Here is a 20,656-nt window from a genome sequence, read left to right as displayed (position 1 = left end):
TTTAGTTTTGCAAAATGAAAAGAGCTCTACAGACTTATGGTGGCAATGGTGGATGTATTCAATGCTACTGAACTACACTTCACAATGGGAAATCCTATTATGTATATTTTAACCATAATTTTTAAAAGAGAGAACAGAAGCAGGTACCCTGATGGAACATCAAATGATGCATGGGAAGAACGAACTGTACCATAATACATTCCATTTTACATTCTCATTTGATCCTTTTTTATTATTATTATTATTTTTTAATATTATTACTTTTTCGTATTTAGGGATTGAACCCAGGGGCATTTTACCACTGAGCTGAGTCCCCAGTCCTTTTTATTTTTTTGTTTTGAGACGAGGTTTTGCTAAGTTGCTGAGGATCTTACTAAAGATATTGGGGCTGGCCTCATACTTGCAATCCCCCTGTGTCAGCCTCCTGAGTTGCTGGTCGCCACCATCAGTGTTTACAGATTAGGAAATTGAGGATTAGAATAGATACTGGACTCACACAAAGGCAGTCACAAAGAGAAGCAAAAATAGAGCCTACACACCAGAAATGGTGGCACATACTTGTAATTCCAGCTACTCAAGAGGCAAAGGCAGAAGGATAGCCAAGTTCTAGGACAACTTGGAAAATACAGCAAGACCCTGTCTCAAAATTAAAAAATAAAAATGGCTGAGGATGTATGTAGCTCAGTGGTAGAGCACTTGCCTAGAATTCTCAAGGCCCTGGGTTCAATTCTCAGCACTGGAAAAAAAAAAAGATGGGATCAACTCCAATTCAAAATAAAAAATGCTAAATGCTCAAAGAGAACAAAGAGGAACAAATGAGATCCCACATTCCTCTAGAATTCATGAAGAGTGCTGTCTTTATGGAATTCCCATTTGGAACCAGTTAAGGCCCTTCTTGTCCAAATGTTAATAGACTATGCTTGCTATCTAAAAGGCAGTATCAACAAAAGCACTGGAGCTAGATTCCCTGAAGTAGAAGATGGCTGAGCCAACACGGGCACCAGAACCTTTGACAAGCAACCCCTTAAGTCTCCATTTCTCATCTATAAAATGGAGATAATGGGGCTGGGTTTATAGTTCAGCAGTAGAGCGCTTGCCTAGTACATGAAAGGCGCTAGGTTTGATCCTCAGCACCACATAAAAATAAATAAATAAAATAAAGGTATAAATAAATAAAAAATAAAATGGAGATAATGGGGCTAGGGTTGTAGTTCAGCAGTAGAACACTTGACTAGCACATGTGAGGTGCTGGGTTTGATCCTGAGCACCACATTAAAATAAATAAATAAGGGCTACGGTTATGGCTCAGTGGTAGAGCGCTCGCCTAGCATGCACAAGGGCCTGGGTTCGATCCTCAACACCACATAAAAATAAATAAATAAACAAAATAAAGGTATTGTGTCTAACCAAAAATAAATATTAAAATAAATAAAATAAAGGTATAAAAACAAAATGGAGATAATATCACTGACTTACCAATGTTTCATAGAACTACTATTTAAATAAGGTAGTGTGTGTACAGCACTTAGCAAGGTGCCTAGCACAGGACTAAGAATCTTGAAGATGCTAACCAAGAAGTTGACAGGAAAAAACCTATGGTATGGATGACTGTGCAGAGTATATTCCACCACTTTATGTGAAGGTCAAAAGAACCAGAAAGTATACATCTTGACCTTGAGGAGCAAGGAACTTTATACACATTATCTCATTTAATCTTCACAAAAACCTAGGGGTGAGAAATAGTGATATAGAGAGAAATAGAGAAATAGAGAGACACAAAGACAGACAGACAGACAGACAGACACACACACACACACACACACACACACACACACACACACATAAGGAAAGAGCCAAATAAATGATCTGGATAAAAAACATTGGAGGTCCAGAGAATAGAGTTATGCCCATAAACAGGGTGATCTAGGAAGGCTTCTGAGATGAAGGGGTAAGGGCTGATGGACAGCAAGCTTGATGATAAGATGAAGAAAATCAAAGAGAATTTTCTAGGTCAGGGGTTTGGAAAGGAACACTAAAATGGGTAGCAAGTCAGAGACTGGTTTTTATAAGGCCTCTTTTCCAACCACGAGATAGGTCAGTTTCCCCAAATGAATGTTATTTATATATTTTTAGACTACTAGGTTAGCCAAAAAATTCTGGGAGTTTTGTCTGTTAGCAAGAACAATATTCCTCACTTGAAGCTCCCCTGGGCACTATATTTATATCTTCTTCCTCCTCACCTAATATCTCAAGTCAGTAATAAGTAAATAAATAAAATAACACAGAGATTATACAGAAATATGCTGAGTAGTTGTACAATGTTACATCTCTAAGGCATGAGAAAAGGGAGAATGGAATACATAAGTATTCCATTACCTAAAATAAGAAAAATCTCAATGAATTTTTGAGAAAACACACACTGGAGATTTTCTATATTTTTCCTATTTTCTATATGATTATACATTGATTTTTCAAAAGCACAATTACATGAGAATTTTAAATATCCCAAATAGCACTCTCTCTACGCAATGGCACCCGTTCAGAAAAACCTGCAAGTCTCAGCTCCTATTCCTTTACATGTTAAACAGAGCAGGACAAGAAGTAGACTGACCCTTACCATGTGACTTTCCATGTCTGGTGTCTTATAACCTACCCAGGCAATGAAGGACAAATGCTCTCAAACCTAACTTCCTCCCAGTACTCCACTGACCTGCACCTTACTGTCTCTGCTGTGAGCTCATAAGCAGCGTCTGTACTCTAACTTTGGAGGAAATAGCATTGCCCACTGCTGACCTCCTGGGAAGACAACCCCCTTTCCCATTCTGCACAGTCAGGGGCTTTGACAGTAAGAGAGAAGAAGGATCTTTCAGTGACTGTCAAGGGGAAATCTCCCTGCCCTATGATGGTATCCATGCTACTCCCCTCCCTAGAAATCTTTCAGAGCCCCCCAGTACCACCAACGGAAGAGTCCAGACTAGTTGGCCAACATGTGAAGGAAGCAGGTCTCCACAATCAGGCTTTATCCTACCTGTCTGGGATCACCTCCCACTACTCCCTTTTGCAAGTTAAACAGATCAAATCCCATCATCTCAGCTACCCAGCCAACATCCAGCATTTGCCTAAGTTGTTGTCTCTGCCAAGAAGGCCCTCCAAGCCTCCTTTCCTATTTCTTCATGGACCAGATCTTATCTGATAATCAAAGCTCTGGTCAGCAAGCTCCCCACCTGCAGAGACTTCTGAGTTCCCCATTTCCCTCCTACGGTGTTCTCCTCACCTCTCTCCTGCTGAGGGCATAACATAGAATCAGACTCTGAAGCCAGTGTGCTGAGTTCAAACTCTTACTCCCTTACTGTAAGCTGTGTGACCCTAAGTAGGTTACATACCTTCTCATTGCCTCAAGGCTGTCATCTGCAAAATGGAGATGATAACAATGCCTCCTTACTCACATCATTGTTGTGAGGATTAAATGACTGCAAGATGCGTAAAATGACCACTTCAGTCTCTGGCACACGGTAATCTAATACTGAACTTTAAAAAGTTGGGAGGCTGGAGGTGTACATCAGTGGTAGAGCACATGCACAAGGCCCTGGGTTCCATTCCCAGCACCGCCAAAAACAACAACAAAAAACTCTTTAGCTACTATTATTATAGGGAGGCTCCCCCTCCCTTTCTCTATTCCCTTACTACATAAATCTGATCAATCTTACCCAATCACTTTCTATGTTATATGATTTAAAACCTGTCTTAGGTCTCTTATTAAACAGAACCTCCTGGTAAATGCTTAGCTTGGCATATGTAGATAGTAGGACCACTGAATGAATGAATGAATCCTAAGTAATCTTACTTATAGACTATCCAGAATAAAATAATGCTTCGGCTGAGGATGTGGCTCAAGCGGTAGCGCGCTCGCCTGGCATGGGCAGGGCGCTGGGTTCAATCCTCAGCACCACATAAAAATAAAATAAAGATGTTATGTCCACCAAAAACTAAAAAATAAATATTTAAAAAATTCTCTCTCTCTCTCTTTTAAAAAAATGTAATGCTTGAAGAAAGATAAAAGAAGAAATAAAAGAACAGAACTATTAATCTACACCAATGGTCCTCAAAGTGGACCAGCAACATTAACATCAATGGAAAACTGGTTAGAAACATGCAATATTGGGGCTGAGGGGTTAGTTCAGTTAGTAGAGCACTTGTCCTGGGTTCCATCCCCAGCACCATCACAGAAAAAAAAAGAAAGAAATGTGGCTCACTAGGCCCCACCCCAAACTTACTTAATCTGAAATTCTGAGGGTGAGGCCCAGTATTTCATTTTAACAAGACTTCCAAGTGATTCTGATGACCCTGAATCTCCAGATCTGAGTCAAAGCAGCGACGCACAGCAGTACGGAATGAGCACTGCATCAGGAGTGCATTCCAATCTGAACTCTGCCATTGACCTTGCACAAGTCTCTTAGCTTTAAGTGATAAAAGGACCATAACCCTCAAAAAATTAAATGTTATAAGGATTAAATGAGATTGCACATGTAGAGTTTGTAGACAGAAGCTGGTTAATAACTGTAAGTTCCTTCAAGTTCTCTTCCCCTATATCTCACAAGCTTATGAAGGCTAAATAAAATGACTGAAGCCAAAGGGCTTTCCAAGTTGCCAACTGCCATAGCAATTTGTGGAATGACAAGGTATTCTTTATATAAACAGCCAATCTAGAGTTTACTCAGCATTCTCAGAGTATTATGAAGTAGTTTATGTCTAACACCATTCAATCTCCAAATACAAACTTTGCAACAGATTATCTGCTTCTTAAATGTTGATAAAGCAGAACTAAGAAGAGAAATGACCCATCTCCCCTAATATTAACTAAATACTCACTGACTTCTGAATCCAAATGAATCTCATTTTTTTCCTCTTGGAAAAGGAATATCTGAAATTTTTTTCCTAGTCATCACAAGGAAAGCAGCAGACTTCTGTGCAGTACCCTGGACCTAACTTGGGGAACTCCTGATCTGTGATGTGGTGGTGGAAGGTTGAGATTAGACAGTAACATTTTGAAACTTGTTCGGGAAGTACAAAATCAAGAAATAAAAGTAAGTACTTTGTTTGTTGGTTTGTTTTTGTAGTGCTGGGAATTGAACCCAGGGGCTCATGCATATCAGGCAAGAGCTCTACTGATGAGCTATATCCCCAGTCCTCTTTTTAAAACTTCTATTTTGAGACAGATCTTGCTAAGTTACCCAGAGCGGCCTAAATATTGTGATCCTCCTGTCTCAGCATTCTGAGTAGCTAGGATTACAGCATGCACCACCATACCTGGCTTAAGTAATTTCTTTTCTTCCACTCTTCTTAGCCTTTAACACCATTGTATTCTCGTTCATTCACATATTCTCTCTCTCTCTCTCTCTCTCTCTCTCTCTCTCTCTCTGAACCATGAATTCTACTCATGAATCACCTTCCAGAACAAATTCCAGGATGGATGCAAGAAATACACACATGCCTAGTATGCATGAGGCACTGGGTTTGATACCCAGCATTGGGAAAAAAAAAAAAGAAGAAAAATAAATGCACAAATAACTATGTCAGACTGTGGTCTAGATGGCTAGCTTCAGATGTGCAGGCTATGTATTTGACTTTACAGCACCAAATTAGAACCCCCATGTGAAGCTCAGGCATGAGACAGTCATAATCACTTCACCAACTACTCTGCCCCAGGACCCTTCAATGGTCACGGTACTTCTTCTATTCAAGGTTCCCAAGGAGCTGCTTTTTAACATTTGCATCCCCAGCGTCTAGCACAGGCCTTGGCACCCAACAAGTACTCATGAATACCTACTGAACTATATAGAAGAATTATTTAGGTACAAATCTGAGGCAGCTCATGAGAAGTATTATTTTATGCGTGGAGAAAACAAGGTCCACATAGTCAAAGTTGCAGCAAATAAAAGAATGTCATCTTTATGTGGCCCATCCAAAGCAGAGCTTCATCCTGTCACTCAAACCCTACTTGCCAATATTACCAACAGCCACCTCTGCTCCACTCAGACTGGTGATCCTAGATGTGCCCCTACTTTTCCTTTCTTTCTCATTCTATTTAACTGCCCCCAGGCCCAGGGGATTCTCTTCTCAGCCTTCAAAGTTCTTGCCTATCCTTCACAAACAGCCCCCAAAGGAACCAGTCCCTGTCACCCCAGTCTCATATGAATTCCACTTTTTTCTTTTCAGTACTGGAGATTGAACACAAGGACCCTCTACCACTGAGCTACATCTCCAGTCCTATTTTTATTTTTTATTTTGAGACAGATCTCTTCAAGTTGACTTGGCTGGCCTCAAACTTGTAATCCTCCTACCTCAGCCTCCCAAGTAGCTGGGGTTACAGGCATGCACCACCATGCCCGGCTCTCATCTGAAATCTTCTGAACTCCTACAGCACTTATAATCTGTACTACATCATCATTCCATGCGTCTGTTTTCTTGTCTGAAACTGTAAATCCCTTGATAACAGGGCCATGTATGACATCCCAGCTCTCTTACCAGCCAAGCAGTCATTTCATCTCTCAGAGCCTCAGTTTCCTCAACTCTAAAGTGGGAAAGACGATAAAACTTATCCATAGAACATCTAAAAGGAGCAAATGATGGCTGCAGAATTGCTTTGTGCAAGCTATAGCTATAATTATTTTTCTCATTGGCTTTGTTGTTATTTTATTTCTATATTCCTTTCCCTCCTACCCATTTCCTGGCACACACTTTTTAAAAAAATACTAACAATACTAAATGTCAAGAAAATCATTTTTACACCTAGTCACAACAGTACAGAACATACATCAGAACTTCATTCTGTGGGCTAATAATTTATTGGAATCGAACTGAAATGACTGAGACCTTGCCTACTGGCTACCTGACAACAGTAAATTTTCATCATCTTCATTCAAATGTCTTATAAACAATGGTGAACACTGGAAGGGTATTTTTCTTCACACATCACCAATGGGTCAGTTGTATCACATACCCTCTCCTGGAAAAAAATTCAGTCCTGACTCATTCTATTGTTAACAGAGAAAACTGTGATTTATTGAGCATTTATTATGTTCCAGATACAATGCTAAAGTTTTCTAGACATCATCTCGTTCAAATTGTACTATTCTAGAGGAAATGCTAGGGACTGAGATTGACGAAATTATATTGTTATACTATTGTATGCCTGTATGAATACATAACAACAGATTCCATCATTATGTATAACTATAATGAACCAATAAAAATGTGGAAAAAATTAAAAATTTTTAAAAATTTAAAAAATAAATTACCCTACTCTGTGAGTACAAATATCCCTCTCCCCTGCTCCCCCCTCCCCAGAAGATAGATAAACTAGACTCAGCAGGGTTACACAATTTCTGGGGTCACACAGCTGAGAAAAGCTAAAATTTAACTCAGATCTTCCTCATGGAAGTATCATGCTCTTTTCACTCACTACATATCCTATATCCTCTATACTTGTATTTTTTTAATATTTATTTTTTAGTTGTAGTTTGACAAAATACCTTTATTTTATTTATTTATTTTTATGTGGTGCTGACGAATGAACCCAGGGCCTCGCATGTACTAGGCAAGCGCTCTACCACTGCGCCACAACCCCAGCCCCTTTATACTTATATTTCAAAATCCTCTTTGGGATAGGATATAACTCAGTAACAGAGTACTTGCTTAGCATGCTGAAGATCCCAGTTCAGTCTCCAGCATCACAAAAAGTTTTAATTAAAAGTCCCTTTTAATTTCTTCCTCTCATATACATGCTACTTTTCATAACCACCTTGGCATTTGTAGAACTTCCTCTTATAAGAGAGAAGAAAAGAAAAAAATTCCCCCAAGTTTACTGGTTCCCTCCATAACTAGCTAGAATTCAACACCCAACTGAGAAATGAATCTTGGGAATATGGATGTAGTGAAAGAACACCTGAGGAAAGTAGGAAAGTAAAAGAGGAAGAAGAAAGGAGTGAAAATCCAGAGAGACATTCAAGTGGGCAGCTGGGACAAAGTGTTGGAATTGTGGGAAACAGCTCTTTCAAGGCCCAGTGTCCGCAATTCTTCATAAAAGATACTTTATCAGAAAGGAAAGAAAAGCTCCTAAATGCCAAATAGCTAACAGAAGAGTTAGTAAAGGATAGAAAGTAAGCTGGAAATTCATAAAGCAGGAAATAAACAAATCACTACTGCCTAAACCAGTCAGGCTCATATGGACACCAAAGGTCCCTGTTCATAAAAGATGTTTTACCAGTCCTTCAACCAACTGGGTGGAACCTTATTTTAAAAGAAACTAATCAGCATTCTTGAATGATCACTTGGCATAATCTCCTGCCTTGAGTGAAAAGGCACAAGTTGTTTTTAATTTTATTTATTATTATTACTCTTATTTTTGCCATGCTGGGGATGGAACCGAGGGCTAAGCACACATTCTACTGCTGAAGGACATCCCCAGGAGGCAAGCTGCTTTTGTTTTTTGTAAGAAAATCCCATAGTGTGGCCACTTTAGGGTTCCTTCACCTACTCTTTGTGCTTTCTCCATCCGGGATGTACTCTGGTACCCTTGACTGGATCCCCAAAGCCCCCTTACAGGATTGACAGATACTGTAGAGTAGTATCACTCTCTTGTATAGTGACAACAAAGGGTTCCACTTGGAAAAAATTAATATAGCAAGGGAAACAACAGTCAATGTGCAGAGATTACTACAAGAAATATCAAAACTTTGAAATCCGAAGGGACCTACCACATTTCACCTCCAAACACTTCACCTGACAGGGGAACTTCAAACCACAAAGGGCACAGGGTCATAGGAAGAATCACTGGCAATGCCACTAGTTGAGTGCCGGTTTCCTGATTCCCAATGGAGTGCTCTTATCATTAAACAACACAGCCTCCCTTCTTTCCTGGGAGGCACCATGCCACCCCGCTTAAAAGATAATCATCCTCCAAGAACCCCTCCCCCAACCAGTTCTTCCTACATCCTAATAGAGTTGCAGCTCCAATTAGTTAAGTCTCAGAGCAGGGGACAATTTCTGGAAGGGTGCACAATCTGAGTCCGCAGGTATCAAAGAGAAGGGAGACATATGGAAAGAGGAGGTCTGGGAGAACCAGGCGGTGCGGGCGGGGGACAGCAAGATGCTGGGCTCGATAAGGGTGCGGGCAGTGGCATCTCCCAATAGGTGAGAGGTAAACAGATCAGCAGTTGGTACCACGTCAGGAAAGAAAGAAGGGCTAGGCTCTGATGGTAGGGAGGCAGGGAGAGTCTCTGGGTCCAAGTTGGGCCTCAGGGGCCTCCTGGAAGGTGGCCCGGTGAAGTGGCACCAGTGCCAGGTGGAGGCCCCACGAGAAGGACGGACACTTGCTCTGCCCATGAGGTGACACCGGCGCCCAGATGAGACCCAGTCCACTGGCAAGGTGGCACTGGCGCCAGACAGAAGCTGGACGACAAGGACGGACGGCCCACTCGTGAGGTGGCACCAGCGCTAGGCACAGGACCGACAACAGGGATGCCGGGTCCACCCGTGAGGTGACACAGGTTCCTGGAAGAGATCCAACCTGCACGTGAGGAAGCATCGCCACCCCGCAGAGATTCAACCACAGGGATGCTTGGTCCACCTGTGAGGTGCCACAGGAGCCGGCAGAGGCCCGCGGTCCAGCCCGGTCAGTCGCCCACCCAAGCCGTCCGCCGCAAGCGCAGCCTTACCGAGACATTGCCCCACAGGGGTGCTGAACGGGTTCCCCAGGAGGAACTCCATCTTGGGCCGACAACACGGCAGCTGACGCCCTGTTTGCCGCCTCGGTCTCCGCTGTCCCCAGCCGCGCTCCCAACCTGACTGACACTTGCCCCCGCCCCACCCTCCAGAACGCCGAGCGCCGGGCCTTTAGCCCCGCCCTCCTATCGCGTCTCTATTGGACAACGCCTCCACAGTCTTCCCTCCGATTGGCCTTTACTCCACCCTCAACGAAGTCCCGCCCACCAAACGGAGTCTGATTGGGTCGAGGACCAAGCTAGGTCATTGGAGTCCCCGTCAGGCGCAGCGGCACCTCCCCTGGCCCGCCTCCGAAACAGGGGCTGTATTTTTTGATTCATCTGTATATGGGTCAATCTAGGAAAATCCTACTGTTATTGGACAAAATAGGAGTCAATCACTCAAAACAGACGCGGGGAAGAGGTGGACCTAGGGAGTTGCCCGCCCACAGTAGTGCTGATTGGAGAGACATTTGTTTTCTCTACGGCTGGTTGGTGTTTGGAGTATTTCCCACCCAGACACGTGATCACGTGACCCGTCAACTTTCACCCAGGATGTCTACCTCCTGCTTCCTCTTAGCAACCGAGTGGCGGCGCTTGTTTCCCCAGCAACCGAGAGACGCCTCTGCTGCAGGGAACTAGCCCGATAGCTGGTGCTTGAGAAGGTGAGACCCGGGAATTGAGGCTCCATGAGGACTCTCAGGGGCGAGAGCGGCCGACTGTGACCCCTCTCTCTGAGGATTCCGGCTTGGCCCTTTTCATTTGTAAAATAGGAACACATGTTCTCTACCAGACAGCTAATATACTTTAATCGTGGACTTTTCAGGTCTTCAGAGGAGAAATTGCTAAGGGAGTGCTTCTTCAAGGAGTCAGAAGGGATTTTAAGGGATTCCATCCCCGAGCCTCCTGCCCAATCTGTTTCATTAGAACCCAGATTAACTGTTTCACCCTGATCCACTGATAATTTCTTCCAGAATTTAGCTATCGGATCCTACCTCATAAATCTCATTAAGTTAGTTTATTTGGTGCAGTATAAAGTGCTTGGACTGGGAATATGGATACTCAAATTCTATGTCTGTCAGTAATTTGTTGTATGAGTTTGGACAAGTTCCTCCCACTCTCAGAGCTTCAGATTCCCTATCTGGGAAATAAGAGCACTATAGGACCCCCTTCTTTAATAACTTCTGGAACTGACATGTAATTAAATAATTTGTGTGCACAGAATGCACATTAAGTACTCAGTAGGAGGTTGGTTTTCTTCTTATTAATTCATGGCAAATAAGGTCTCTACTCCTCAGATTTAATTCATCCACTTTATTGTTTCCCAGGAAAATCCGGATCCGTTTCTCTGTGAGGAAATCACTTCATTGACAGGTTTGTAAAAACTGCTGCGTCCCCACCTGCTACCTGTTTGGTCACCAACAACACTGTCATTAGGTAATTCAACAGGAACCCAGTTTGGTGGTAAATTACTGATAAAATCTCTATAGGGGAAGACTGTTTGGGCTTTGTCTGTGACCCAGAGCAGTTAGGAGAAACACAGTGAATTGTGGTAATAATAATCCCTAGTAAACTGGGTACAGTGGAGCCATGATTAGGAAAATAGGTTCTGCCATATTCTAGGCGTATAAACTTTGGCATACTAATTGGCATTTCTAACTAGCTTCTGTTTTTCTTTTTTCCTGTTCTTTTCTTTCTTTGTGTTTCTAGGGAAGTACTAGGGATTGACCCAGGGATGCTCTACCACTGAACTACATTTTTAGCACTTTTTATTTTAAGACAGTTTCTCACTAAGTTCCTCAGACCGGCCTTAAACTTGTGATCCTCCTGCCTCAGCCTCCTGAGTTGTTGAGATTATAGGCATTCATCACTACACCCAGCTTAACTAGCTTGTTTTCTTTTCTGGAAACTGGGGATTATCAATCCTACATATAAATTAACTAGAAATGTCTCAAATCCACATTTTAGCGCTATCCCTGGTCATCTCTGACCTCACTCCTTTTGCAATTCTCAGTACTTCTGCTAGGGATGAACTCCTTAAAATTAAAATCTGATTATGTCACTGCCCTTATTAAGCCCTATGAGCTTTCTCAGGGCCTTAGGATAATAATACAACTCCTACAGGACTTTCCAAGCTTGTATCATATCAGACAAAGTGGAGCATGCCTGTTCTCTCCCATCTCAGGGCCCTCCCCATGCAGTTCCCTCTCCCCTCTTTCCTATTGGTCCTTCAGATCTCAGCCCTTTCTTGGTTAGGCTGGGTTTCCCTTAATGTACGCTTTTGTGGTTCTCTACACCTACAAACTTTTCATGATTTATGACTAAATATTTGTATGATTACTTGTTTCATGTCTAAAACAGCAGTAAGATGATCTGTTATTCATGGCAGGTAGTAGTTATTCAGTAGACATGGGTGGACTAAACACATAGTCTTACAAAAACATAGGAGAGAGGAATTATCCACCTTTGACAGAATTGGAAAGCAAAGATTTCTGCCAGTAAAATGAGTTGCCAAAGGAGATACAGTCAGAATCCAAATCCTGCCCTTGGTGTTCTAGTTAGTTTAATCCCTCATTGCATAGCAGTTTCTGGGCTTTATTGAAAGCAAGCTTGATTTGTCTCAGGAATCAACTCTTGATGAAGTAAGAGGGATGAGAAGTCAAAGAGGTTTTTTTTTTTGTTTGTTTTTTGTTTTTTTTAAAGAGAGAGTGAGAGGTGAGAGAGGAGAGAGAGAGAGAATTTTTTTTTTAAAGAGAGAGTGAGAGAGGAGAGAGAGAGATAGAGAGAATTTTTTAATATTTTTTTTTTTAGTTCTCGGCGGACACAACATCTTTGTTGGTATGTGGTGCTGAGGATCGAACCCGGGCCGCACGCATGCCAGGCGAGCGCGCTATCGCTTGAGCCACATCCCCAGCCCCCAAAGAGGTTTTTTTGTTTATTTGTTTGTTTATGTTTTTAGTTGTAGATGGACACAATACCTTTATTTTATTTATTTATTTTTATGTGGTGCTAAGGATCAGACGGAGTGCCTCACATGTGCTAGGCAAGCGCTCTACCACTGAGCTACAACCCCAGCCTTAGAAGTCACAAGTTTTGACATCAGAATCATGGTTTATTTCCTGAAGCAAATCATCCATTTTTTAAAAAAAAAAAAGCCTAAAATACTTTGCAAGTAACATTTACAAACACAGTACATTTAAATCTCCCAAAATAAAATTGTTAGCAAGTTATTTGAAAACCATTTCAGAAGAGTGGAAAGCTAGAAAGGGAGAGAGGAGAGACAAGGGCTAGAAACATCGCTGGGGGTTGAATCATCACCCTGAGGAGGTAGAACCAGTGTGGAGAGAGTTAGAGTAAAAGCCAATGTGTTGATGGTTGGAAGGTCAGATAGAGAAGACACCAGAGTGTGGGTGGGGGCTATAGAGTTTGTGTCTCCTCCACCTCCACCACCCCCAACCCCCAGGGAAGAAGAAAAGGCTGTGCGTGAGTTGAAGGCATTAGGATATTTGACCAGGGACATTACAGGAGTGGAGGATACTCCACTTACCCAAGCTGCATCCAAGTAGCTGGTAGGGGAAGAAAGAGGGAAGGGAGACTTTGCAGGCAACGTCTAAGGCCAAGTGGCAGATTTGTCCAACTAATCAGGGTTTGTGGTGGACATCATCAGCCTAATATCAGGAGCAGAGCAGAGGGGCTGCCTAGCATCAGGGTGGGAGAGCAGGAGTTTCAGGGATACCTTGGACGTTGGGGAGGCACAGGTAGAAGGTGAGGCCACCAGGGAGGTGAGAAGCAGGTGGGAGCAGAGAGGAGGAGAGAACTGAACCTCCAGAGGGCTCAGAGGCAGAATCTTAGTAGTCTAAAAGAGGGCATAGCTTCCTGCAGGGCCCTGTCCTACTAGTGGATCTCACTAAGAGGCTGGTAATGATGATAATGAGGTCAGGGCACCCCAGATTCCCAGGACTATAGCTCTGTCCAGCCAGGAATAGCAATCCAGGTCAGCTTTATAATGTGACTAACCAAATCCTCGGATCCCCCACCTCTGCCTGCAGTGTCTCATAGAAACCCTTGGACCATTAGCAACAGAAAACTACCAGAGGGCTGGGATTGGGGATCAGTGGTAGAGTGCTTGCCTAGCATGTGTAAGGCACTGGGTTCAATTCTCAGCACTGCATATAAACAAATGAATAAAATAAAGGTCCATCAACAACTAAATGTGTGTGTGTGTGTGTGTGTGTGTAAAATTTTATAAAAAGAAACCTACCAGAGTTGGCTTAAGTTAAAGAGGATTTAATGCAGGAAATCAGGAAATGCTCACAGAAAAGGACATAGAAACTTGCATGGGGTTGAGACTTAGGGACATTAGGAACTGAAAAGCTAGCAAGAAGAAGGCAGACTGCATCTGTCCTTTGTCTTTTTCGTGTGGATTATGCAATTTCCCATCTCCGCTTCTCTCTGTACATCCACCACATCCCCGCTTACTCTCTTGACTTAACCATGTGTCCGACCAGCCCATGGCTCCCTAGTTCCTCCCTAATCAAGCAGCCAGATCCAATAAGCACTTCCAACCTGAGGGAGTTGCCTGCTTCTCAGGGGGAAAGCACCCACTTCTCAGGGGGAAAGCATGAGTGGCCAGCTTGGGTCAGCAACTCCCTTGGCAGACAGTGTATAGGGGCTGGGAAACACCCACACAACTGCCTATGTGGGATGAGTTCCTCAGAGGAGGGGCGTTGCAGGCTGGCTCACCTGGCTGGGGCTGCCAAGGGAGCACAGTCAGTGGTTTGCACTAAGAGACTTGAATGAGGATGGGAACGGAAAGTCAGAGGCCTGATATGGGGCTATGGCCTTGAGGGAAGCTGAGAACCACAGATTGAGGAGACCAGTGCAGACATCAGTCCAGGTAAGGCCCCAGCTGTGGTTGTGGGGTCAAGAAATGAATCCTGCAGAAGGGCTCAGATGGCTGCTGGGAAACCCTGGAGTGACCTTCCTGCAAATGTGTTATCTCTGCGGTACAAACAAGCTGAGGGATGTGACTGGCAGCCCTCAAAGTATTCATGGCTTCTCTGATGGCCTTTGACCCCTAAAGAGGAGACCTCAGCCATATTCTGTCGTCAAACAAGTAAAAGGCAGTCTGTGAAAGAGAAATGTGGTGTTTTAGGAAAGATGAACCGGATGTACAACTCGATGGAGCCGAGAGTGATAGACGACGACATGCTCAAGGTGGCTGTGGGGGAGCAGGGTCCACGGGAGGAAGCTGGGCAGCTGGCCAAGCAGGAAGGCATCCTCTTCAAAGATGTTATGTCCCTGCAGCTGGACTTTCAAAGTACGTATCCTGGGTGCCTAGGGTTGATACAGGATGGGTTGGGGGCACCCAAGTGGCCTTCTCTGCCCTATCTTAAAGCCCCAGAATTCCACGTAGAGTCCATGATCCAAAGACCCATATTAAGCCAGGCACAGTGGTGCATGCCTGTAATCCCAGTGGCTGGGGAGGCTGAGGCAGGAGGATCACTACTTCAAAGCCAGCCTCAGTAACTTAGCAAGGCACTAAGCAACTCAGTGAGACCCTCTCTTTAAATAAAATACAAAAAAGGGCAGGGGATATGGCTCAGTGGATATGTGCTCCTGAGTTCAATCCCCCGTACAAAAAAAAAAAAAAAAAAGACCCATACCAGCATTAAGGCTCATTGAATTCCAAGGCATGTGAGCAGCATAGGTCTATTTATTTATTTGCAGTATCAGGGATTAAACCTATGGCCTCAAGCATGCTAGGCAAGTGGGCTACCATTGAACTATACCCGCTGCATGGACATTAAAAAAATTGTTTTTGCAGTGCTGGGGATATAACCCATGACCTCAAGCATGCTAGGCAAGCAGTCTACAATTAAGCTACACCCCCATCCCAGCATGGACATATTTAAAGTTTCATACCAAGTGTTATCATCATTTGAGCATCCATGACACCCCTGATTCTGAATAAAAACAGGAAAAAAAGATAAAATTGTCCTATTCCAAATCAAAGCAAACCCCAAAGACCACGCTGTTTCTGTCACACAACTCTGCACTGGTGTCCTCAGAGTAGGGGCTCCCTGGCAGGCAGAACTTAGGAGGTCCCATATAGCCAGGAGCTAGAGTGGGAATCATGGGGAGGAGGAGGAGCCAGCATTAGGTTAACCAGAGAGGGACCGGAAACAGGAGGGACATAGGGCCTGGAAGCAGAGAGACATTTCAGTAGTGACAGGATATTCCAGGGAGAAGATACGGCTGGTGAACAGACAAAGCCTCACTGCCTCAGAGACCTCATCTGTGAAATGGGGTGCCTGTCCTCCCTTTCCCAAGTGCTGGCTGGGAACAAGTGAGGCAAGACATGCACACTGCCCAGACTATGCTGGAAGGCCAGCAAGCCATGTCCCAGGAAGCCGTGGCCCAGGGAGTCAGCACAGAGGAGATGCAAGAGGAAGGGGAGAGGTGGGCCAGGATCCCGAGACCCCTGTGTTTTGTGCAGGTGAGGCCACAGTAGAGTGACCTTGCAGGATTCACATTCTTTCTCTGCCATGGGGCTGGCCAGACAACCAGTCAACAAGAAGTTATTGAGACATTGCCTCAGCAGGGCCCTGCACCAAACCCTGGGGACACAGCAGTGGGCAAGACAGGTCCTGCCAGGGCTAGGTTCACAAATCCCACAGGCCTCCCAGGGTGTGACCTCCAAGGATGACTCCCCAGAGCTGGGAAGGCCTGAGAGGAGGAAAAGATGTAGAAGGCCTGTGGCAGGATTAGGCCTTAGCACCTGACTGCCTTGCTTTTGCTTCCTGCTTCCCCATCTAAGTTTCATTCAGCCGATATTGAGCAAGTGCCTGTTATGTCCCAGGTACTATTCTAGGCACCAGGTTTCAGCTGGGAGCCCAAAGGACAAAGAGCCTTATCTTCATGGAGTTGACATTCAAGTGGGGGAAACAAATAAGTATAACAAGGAAAATATATGTTAAAGGCAATGTGTGCTATGGTAAAAAAGAAACAGGATGGGGTGCAGTACTTTCTGGGTGATCAGAGGCCTTGCCAAGGTGACAATTGAGCCCAGACTTGAAGGAGGTGAGGGAGATCCATTAGCAAAAGTGTGTGAGGCAAGGGGAACAGCCAGAGCAAGCCTGAGCAGGCCTGCTAAGGAAACCCTGTGGAGACAGTCAGAGAGGTCTGGGGGCAGCTGGAGTTGGCCTTGGGGCCAGTGGAAAGTATTTCGCTTTTACAGTGAGAGAGGTGGGAGAGTCCCGATCTGAAGCAGGACAGGATGGTACTTGTGTTCTCACAGGACAGAACAGGACCTGGCTGGCTGCAGGGCCAAAAGCAGGAATCTAGTGAGATGGTCACTACTGTGGCCCAGGGAATGATGATGATGGATCCACGGTCTGTGTTAAAGATTAAACTGGCTTCAGTGGCAACCCCAGCATGCCAGTAACTCACTTGGAGCCAACTGCCGAACACAGCCTGGTTCACTGTGTCATTTTGGCTTTTCCACATGAACTACCGATACCCAGACAAACGTCTGCACAGGTGCTTGTGGCAGGGCACCCAGATGTGCAGGAGCCACCCGGAAGAAGTGGCTGTGCAGGAAACCACCATGGCCAAGGGCAAAATGGGGGTGGGCAGCTGTGAGTCCAAAATCAGGGCTAGAGCAGGTGCCTGGAAAATCCTGACTGAGGATGGGAAGCAGCTGGGAGCCTGGAGCAGAACTGGGTCCCACCCGGAAATACAGGTGGGGATGGAGATTGATAGCAGTCAGGGAAATCTGGCCCGAAACAGGCAGCTGAAGGACAGGTTCCAGTGTTGTCCAGCCATGGGACCCACGGGAGGGGCTGAAGGGAGCAGTGCAGCTCCAGGGGACAGGTGGGCCCTCGCAGCCCTGAGTCAGAGGGTCCTGGCCACCCCTCCAAGACCTGGCACCAGTAGGCCCTGCCTCTATGAACAAATATTGAAACTGCCACCCAAATGTGCGACTATTGGTATTTTTTAATTATATAATTTTTATTTTTTGTGATACTGAGGAGTGAACCCAGGGCCTCTACTATTCTGGGCATTCCCAGAATGTATTATTCCCAGCCCTGTTAGAGTATCCCTAGATACTTAAAAAAAAAAATACCCTTATGTCTACATTATTTTACTTCTTTAAATGAGCATATTGTAATCTTATAATTGGAAAGCACTGCAAAAGCAAATATAGAAAAAAGGGATGTATAAACAGAGTTATATGTAGCTTCTGGGAAAAGCAGGAGGAGAACAAGATTAGTCTCTAGAATTTCACATATAGAATATCAACTTGTTTATATGTATATGCTTCTCAGACCTCTTCTGGCTGTCAGGGACAGAAACCAAACTCTGGCTGACACAGCAAAAGGAATAAGTGGGCTGCGGAGCTGGGGTGGGTGGTCTTCAGGGACTGTGGGGTCCCAGCACTTCTGTAATACTGGGGTATGCCTCTGTTTTAGGGGGACAATTGGGGGTTCTCCTCTATTTTTCTGCTTCTTGCGTGCCCATGAGCATTTCTCTGGTGTGTCTTGGGAGACAGATTCCAGGAAAATTGAAGGGCAAAGGGCATAGACATTAAATATTTCAGTATTTTTAGCCAAATGACCCCCCAAAAGTCAGAAATGATTGATTAATCTTCCCACCAATAGAGATTAATCCTCCCACCAATAGAGCCGTGCTTTGATTCTATTGGTCACACTGTGGAAAGCCCACTTGTGCTCCTGATTTGGCCTGAGTTCCAAGGTGGGGACCAGCCTCCTGGGGGAGCCCCCACCCTGACCCAGAGACAGTGTGAGAGAATCTCCTGCGCTGGCCGGGTCCAACTGACCCCTGCTTAGCCCCATCCCCAGTGGACCTATTAGGTCCTCCTGTGACCCTGAGTGACAGTCCTGTTCCTCACCAACACTAAGCACTGACAGGGAGACAGTGGTCCTTGATGTTCAGCCCACACCTTCCGGATACCTGCAGACTCCAGATTAGGGCAAGGGATTTGTCTCAGTCCCCTAGTGTGCTGGCACCAAACCCTAACCCAAAGCTGCACCGTCCTCCACCTTTTCAGACATCCTCCACATCGACAATCTCTGGCAGTTTGAAAACTTGAGAAAGCTGCAACTGGACAACAACATCATCGAGAAGATCGAGGGCCTGGAGAACCTCGTACACCTGGTCTGGCTGGGTAAGGCCCTTGCCTGTGTGTGTGTCTACCCTGGTTAGACAAAGGTGACACCTTGCCAAGGTTATCGCCTCCCCAGGAGACAATCAGGGTGACACTCAGCTGCTGACCTTTCATCAGCTTAGGCACAGCAGAAAGCAGCTATTTTTTAAAAGCCTGAGGCTTATGCTGGGCAAAGTATTGACAAAGAAGTGCTTGGCCACATCAGGACAGAATGTTCTGCACCCACCTGCTTAACCTTAGTTTGGGTGGAGCACAGAGGACAGCTGTGGACTCCCACTTAATCTAAATACAGGTGGGCAGATAACTTGCCTAGAAGGGCCAAATGACCAAGTGATAGTGGCAGAAGTGTGAAGAGTTCTCAAGTGTGGGCTTGTGCATTTTCCCTAAGGCCTTTCACTCCACACGGTGTTCCCATCACAGAGATGAGCAAACTGAGGTCACAGTGAACAAGTGGGGACATCAGGTTCCCAGCCCAGTTCTGTCTGATCCTAGAGCTCTGGCCCCTCACTGCCAAGGCCACAGGGGGTTTTGATGAACTGTGTACAACTGCTGGCTTCTTAGGAGCCCCCTTATATCTGGTATGATGCAGGTAGATACCCAACAACAGTCCTAGGAGATGGGTGTCTATTATTATCTGCAGAAGAGGAGCCAAAGCTCAGGAGGTCAAGGCACTTGCCCAGAGCTACACAACCAAGAACTGGAAGAGGAGGGACTTGCCCACTACTGTCTGGCCCCCAAATCCACATTCCCTAACAAGGGCAACCTGGGGCATCAGTGCATATCCCAATTTGTAAACTATTCTCAGACCTATTTGTGCTGACCATTGGAGCTACAGCAATTGCATAGGCAATGATTATGGTGCCATTTCACAGAAGCAGCCACTGAAGCTCAGAGAGGCTGGCTTGACTGAGTCATGCCATAGGCAGTGGAAGCAGATCACAGCCAGGTCTCTGACTCTCAGATCCAGGTCTCTTGGCCCAAAAATCCCAAGCTGCCTTTCAGGCCTGTTGTCAGAGGATGGACACTTTAGCAAGACAGGAGGTAGACTTGCTAAAATGCCTACAGGTGTCAGGGAAGGGCCACCCACAACTGTGCACCCCTGACCCCAAGGTATCGTTCTTTATACTTATTTAATTATCATTCTGATAATTAGCAGAGTTTATCCCAGAACTATGTCAGAGCAGAGATGTATCCCCCAGAGGACGATCAGCAGAACTGGGGAGGGTGGTAAATACATGCAGCTGCAGGGAAGAATCCATACCAGGCTTCTAGAACCATATGGTGGAAGATGGTGAGTCAGTTCCTGGCACTCAGTAGCCCCTGTGGTTCTATCTGAGGACAGTTCCTCCCTAGCTCAGGCAACACACCCTCAGAATCCTCTTCCCTTCCCAGATCTGTCCTTCAACAACATCGAGGCCATTGAGGGGCTAGACACACTGGTGAATCTAGAGGACCTAAGCTTGTTCAACAACCGGATCTCCAAGATTGACTCCCTGGATGCTCTGGTCAAGCTGCAGGTGCTGTCTCTAGGCAACAACCAGATTGACAACATGATGAACGTGAGTGGCCAGAAATAGGGACTCATGCTCACTTGCACCTGCAGGACTCAGGCTGGGAATGGTCGGGGGAGTACAGGCTAAGTGTTCCAGATTTCTCCCTTTGCCTGGAAAGACCAGACATCCAGGTTATTCCACCAGGGATGCCA

At 45.1% G+C, this 20,656-nt stretch overlaps 2 protein-coding genes across 10 annotated transcripts in view; one reads left to right on the top strand and one right to left on the bottom strand.

The window, feature by feature from the left end:
- Positions 1-9,874, bottom strand: part of Tom1l2 (target of myb1 like 2 membrane trafficking protein) — a 118,617-nt gene extending 108,743 nt beyond the window's left edge. For 6 of the 7 annotated variants that reach the window (XM_013364806.4, XM_013364808.4, XM_005339456.5 and 3 more), the window contains exon 1: positions 9,717-9,874. In XM_013364806.4, the coding sequence (XP_013220260.1) occupies positions 9,717-9,768 (52 nt within the window). In that variant the 5' untranslated portion in view covers positions 9,769-9,874. The remainder of the gene's footprint in view (positions 1-9,716) is intronic. The other variant, XM_078043021.1, reaches the window with a different exon arrangement.
- A 393-nt stretch (positions 9,875-10,267) lies between these two features.
- Drc3 (dynein regulatory complex subunit 3) overlaps positions 10,268-20,656 on the top strand; it is a 39,380-nt gene continuing 28,991 nt past the window's right edge. The window contains exons 1-5 of one of the 3 annotated variants that reach the window (XM_078043028.1): positions 10,268-10,426; positions 11,090-11,135; positions 14,917-15,081; positions 18,835-18,951; positions 20,344-20,510. In XM_078043028.1, coding sequence (XP_077899154.1) covers positions 14,922-15,081; positions 18,835-18,951; positions 20,344-20,510 — 444 coding nt within the window. In that variant the 5' untranslated portion in view covers positions 10,268-10,426; positions 11,090-11,135; positions 14,917-14,921. Of the gene's footprint in view, positions 10,427-11,089; positions 11,199-14,916; positions 15,082-18,834; positions 18,952-20,343; positions 20,511-20,656 lie in introns of all 3 variants that reach the window. The other 2 variants (XM_078043026.1, XM_078043027.1) reach the window with 2 other exon arrangements.

This window comes from Ictidomys tridecemlineatus, chromosome 3 (genome assembly GCF_052094955.1).
Source record: "Ictidomys tridecemlineatus isolate mIctTri1 chromosome 3, mIctTri1.hap1, whole genome shotgun sequence".
Lineage (NCBI taxonomy): Eukaryota > Metazoa > Chordata > Mammalia > Rodentia > Sciuridae > Ictidomys > Ictidomys tridecemlineatus.
This window is presented reverse-complemented; position numbering and strand designations above follow the sequence as displayed.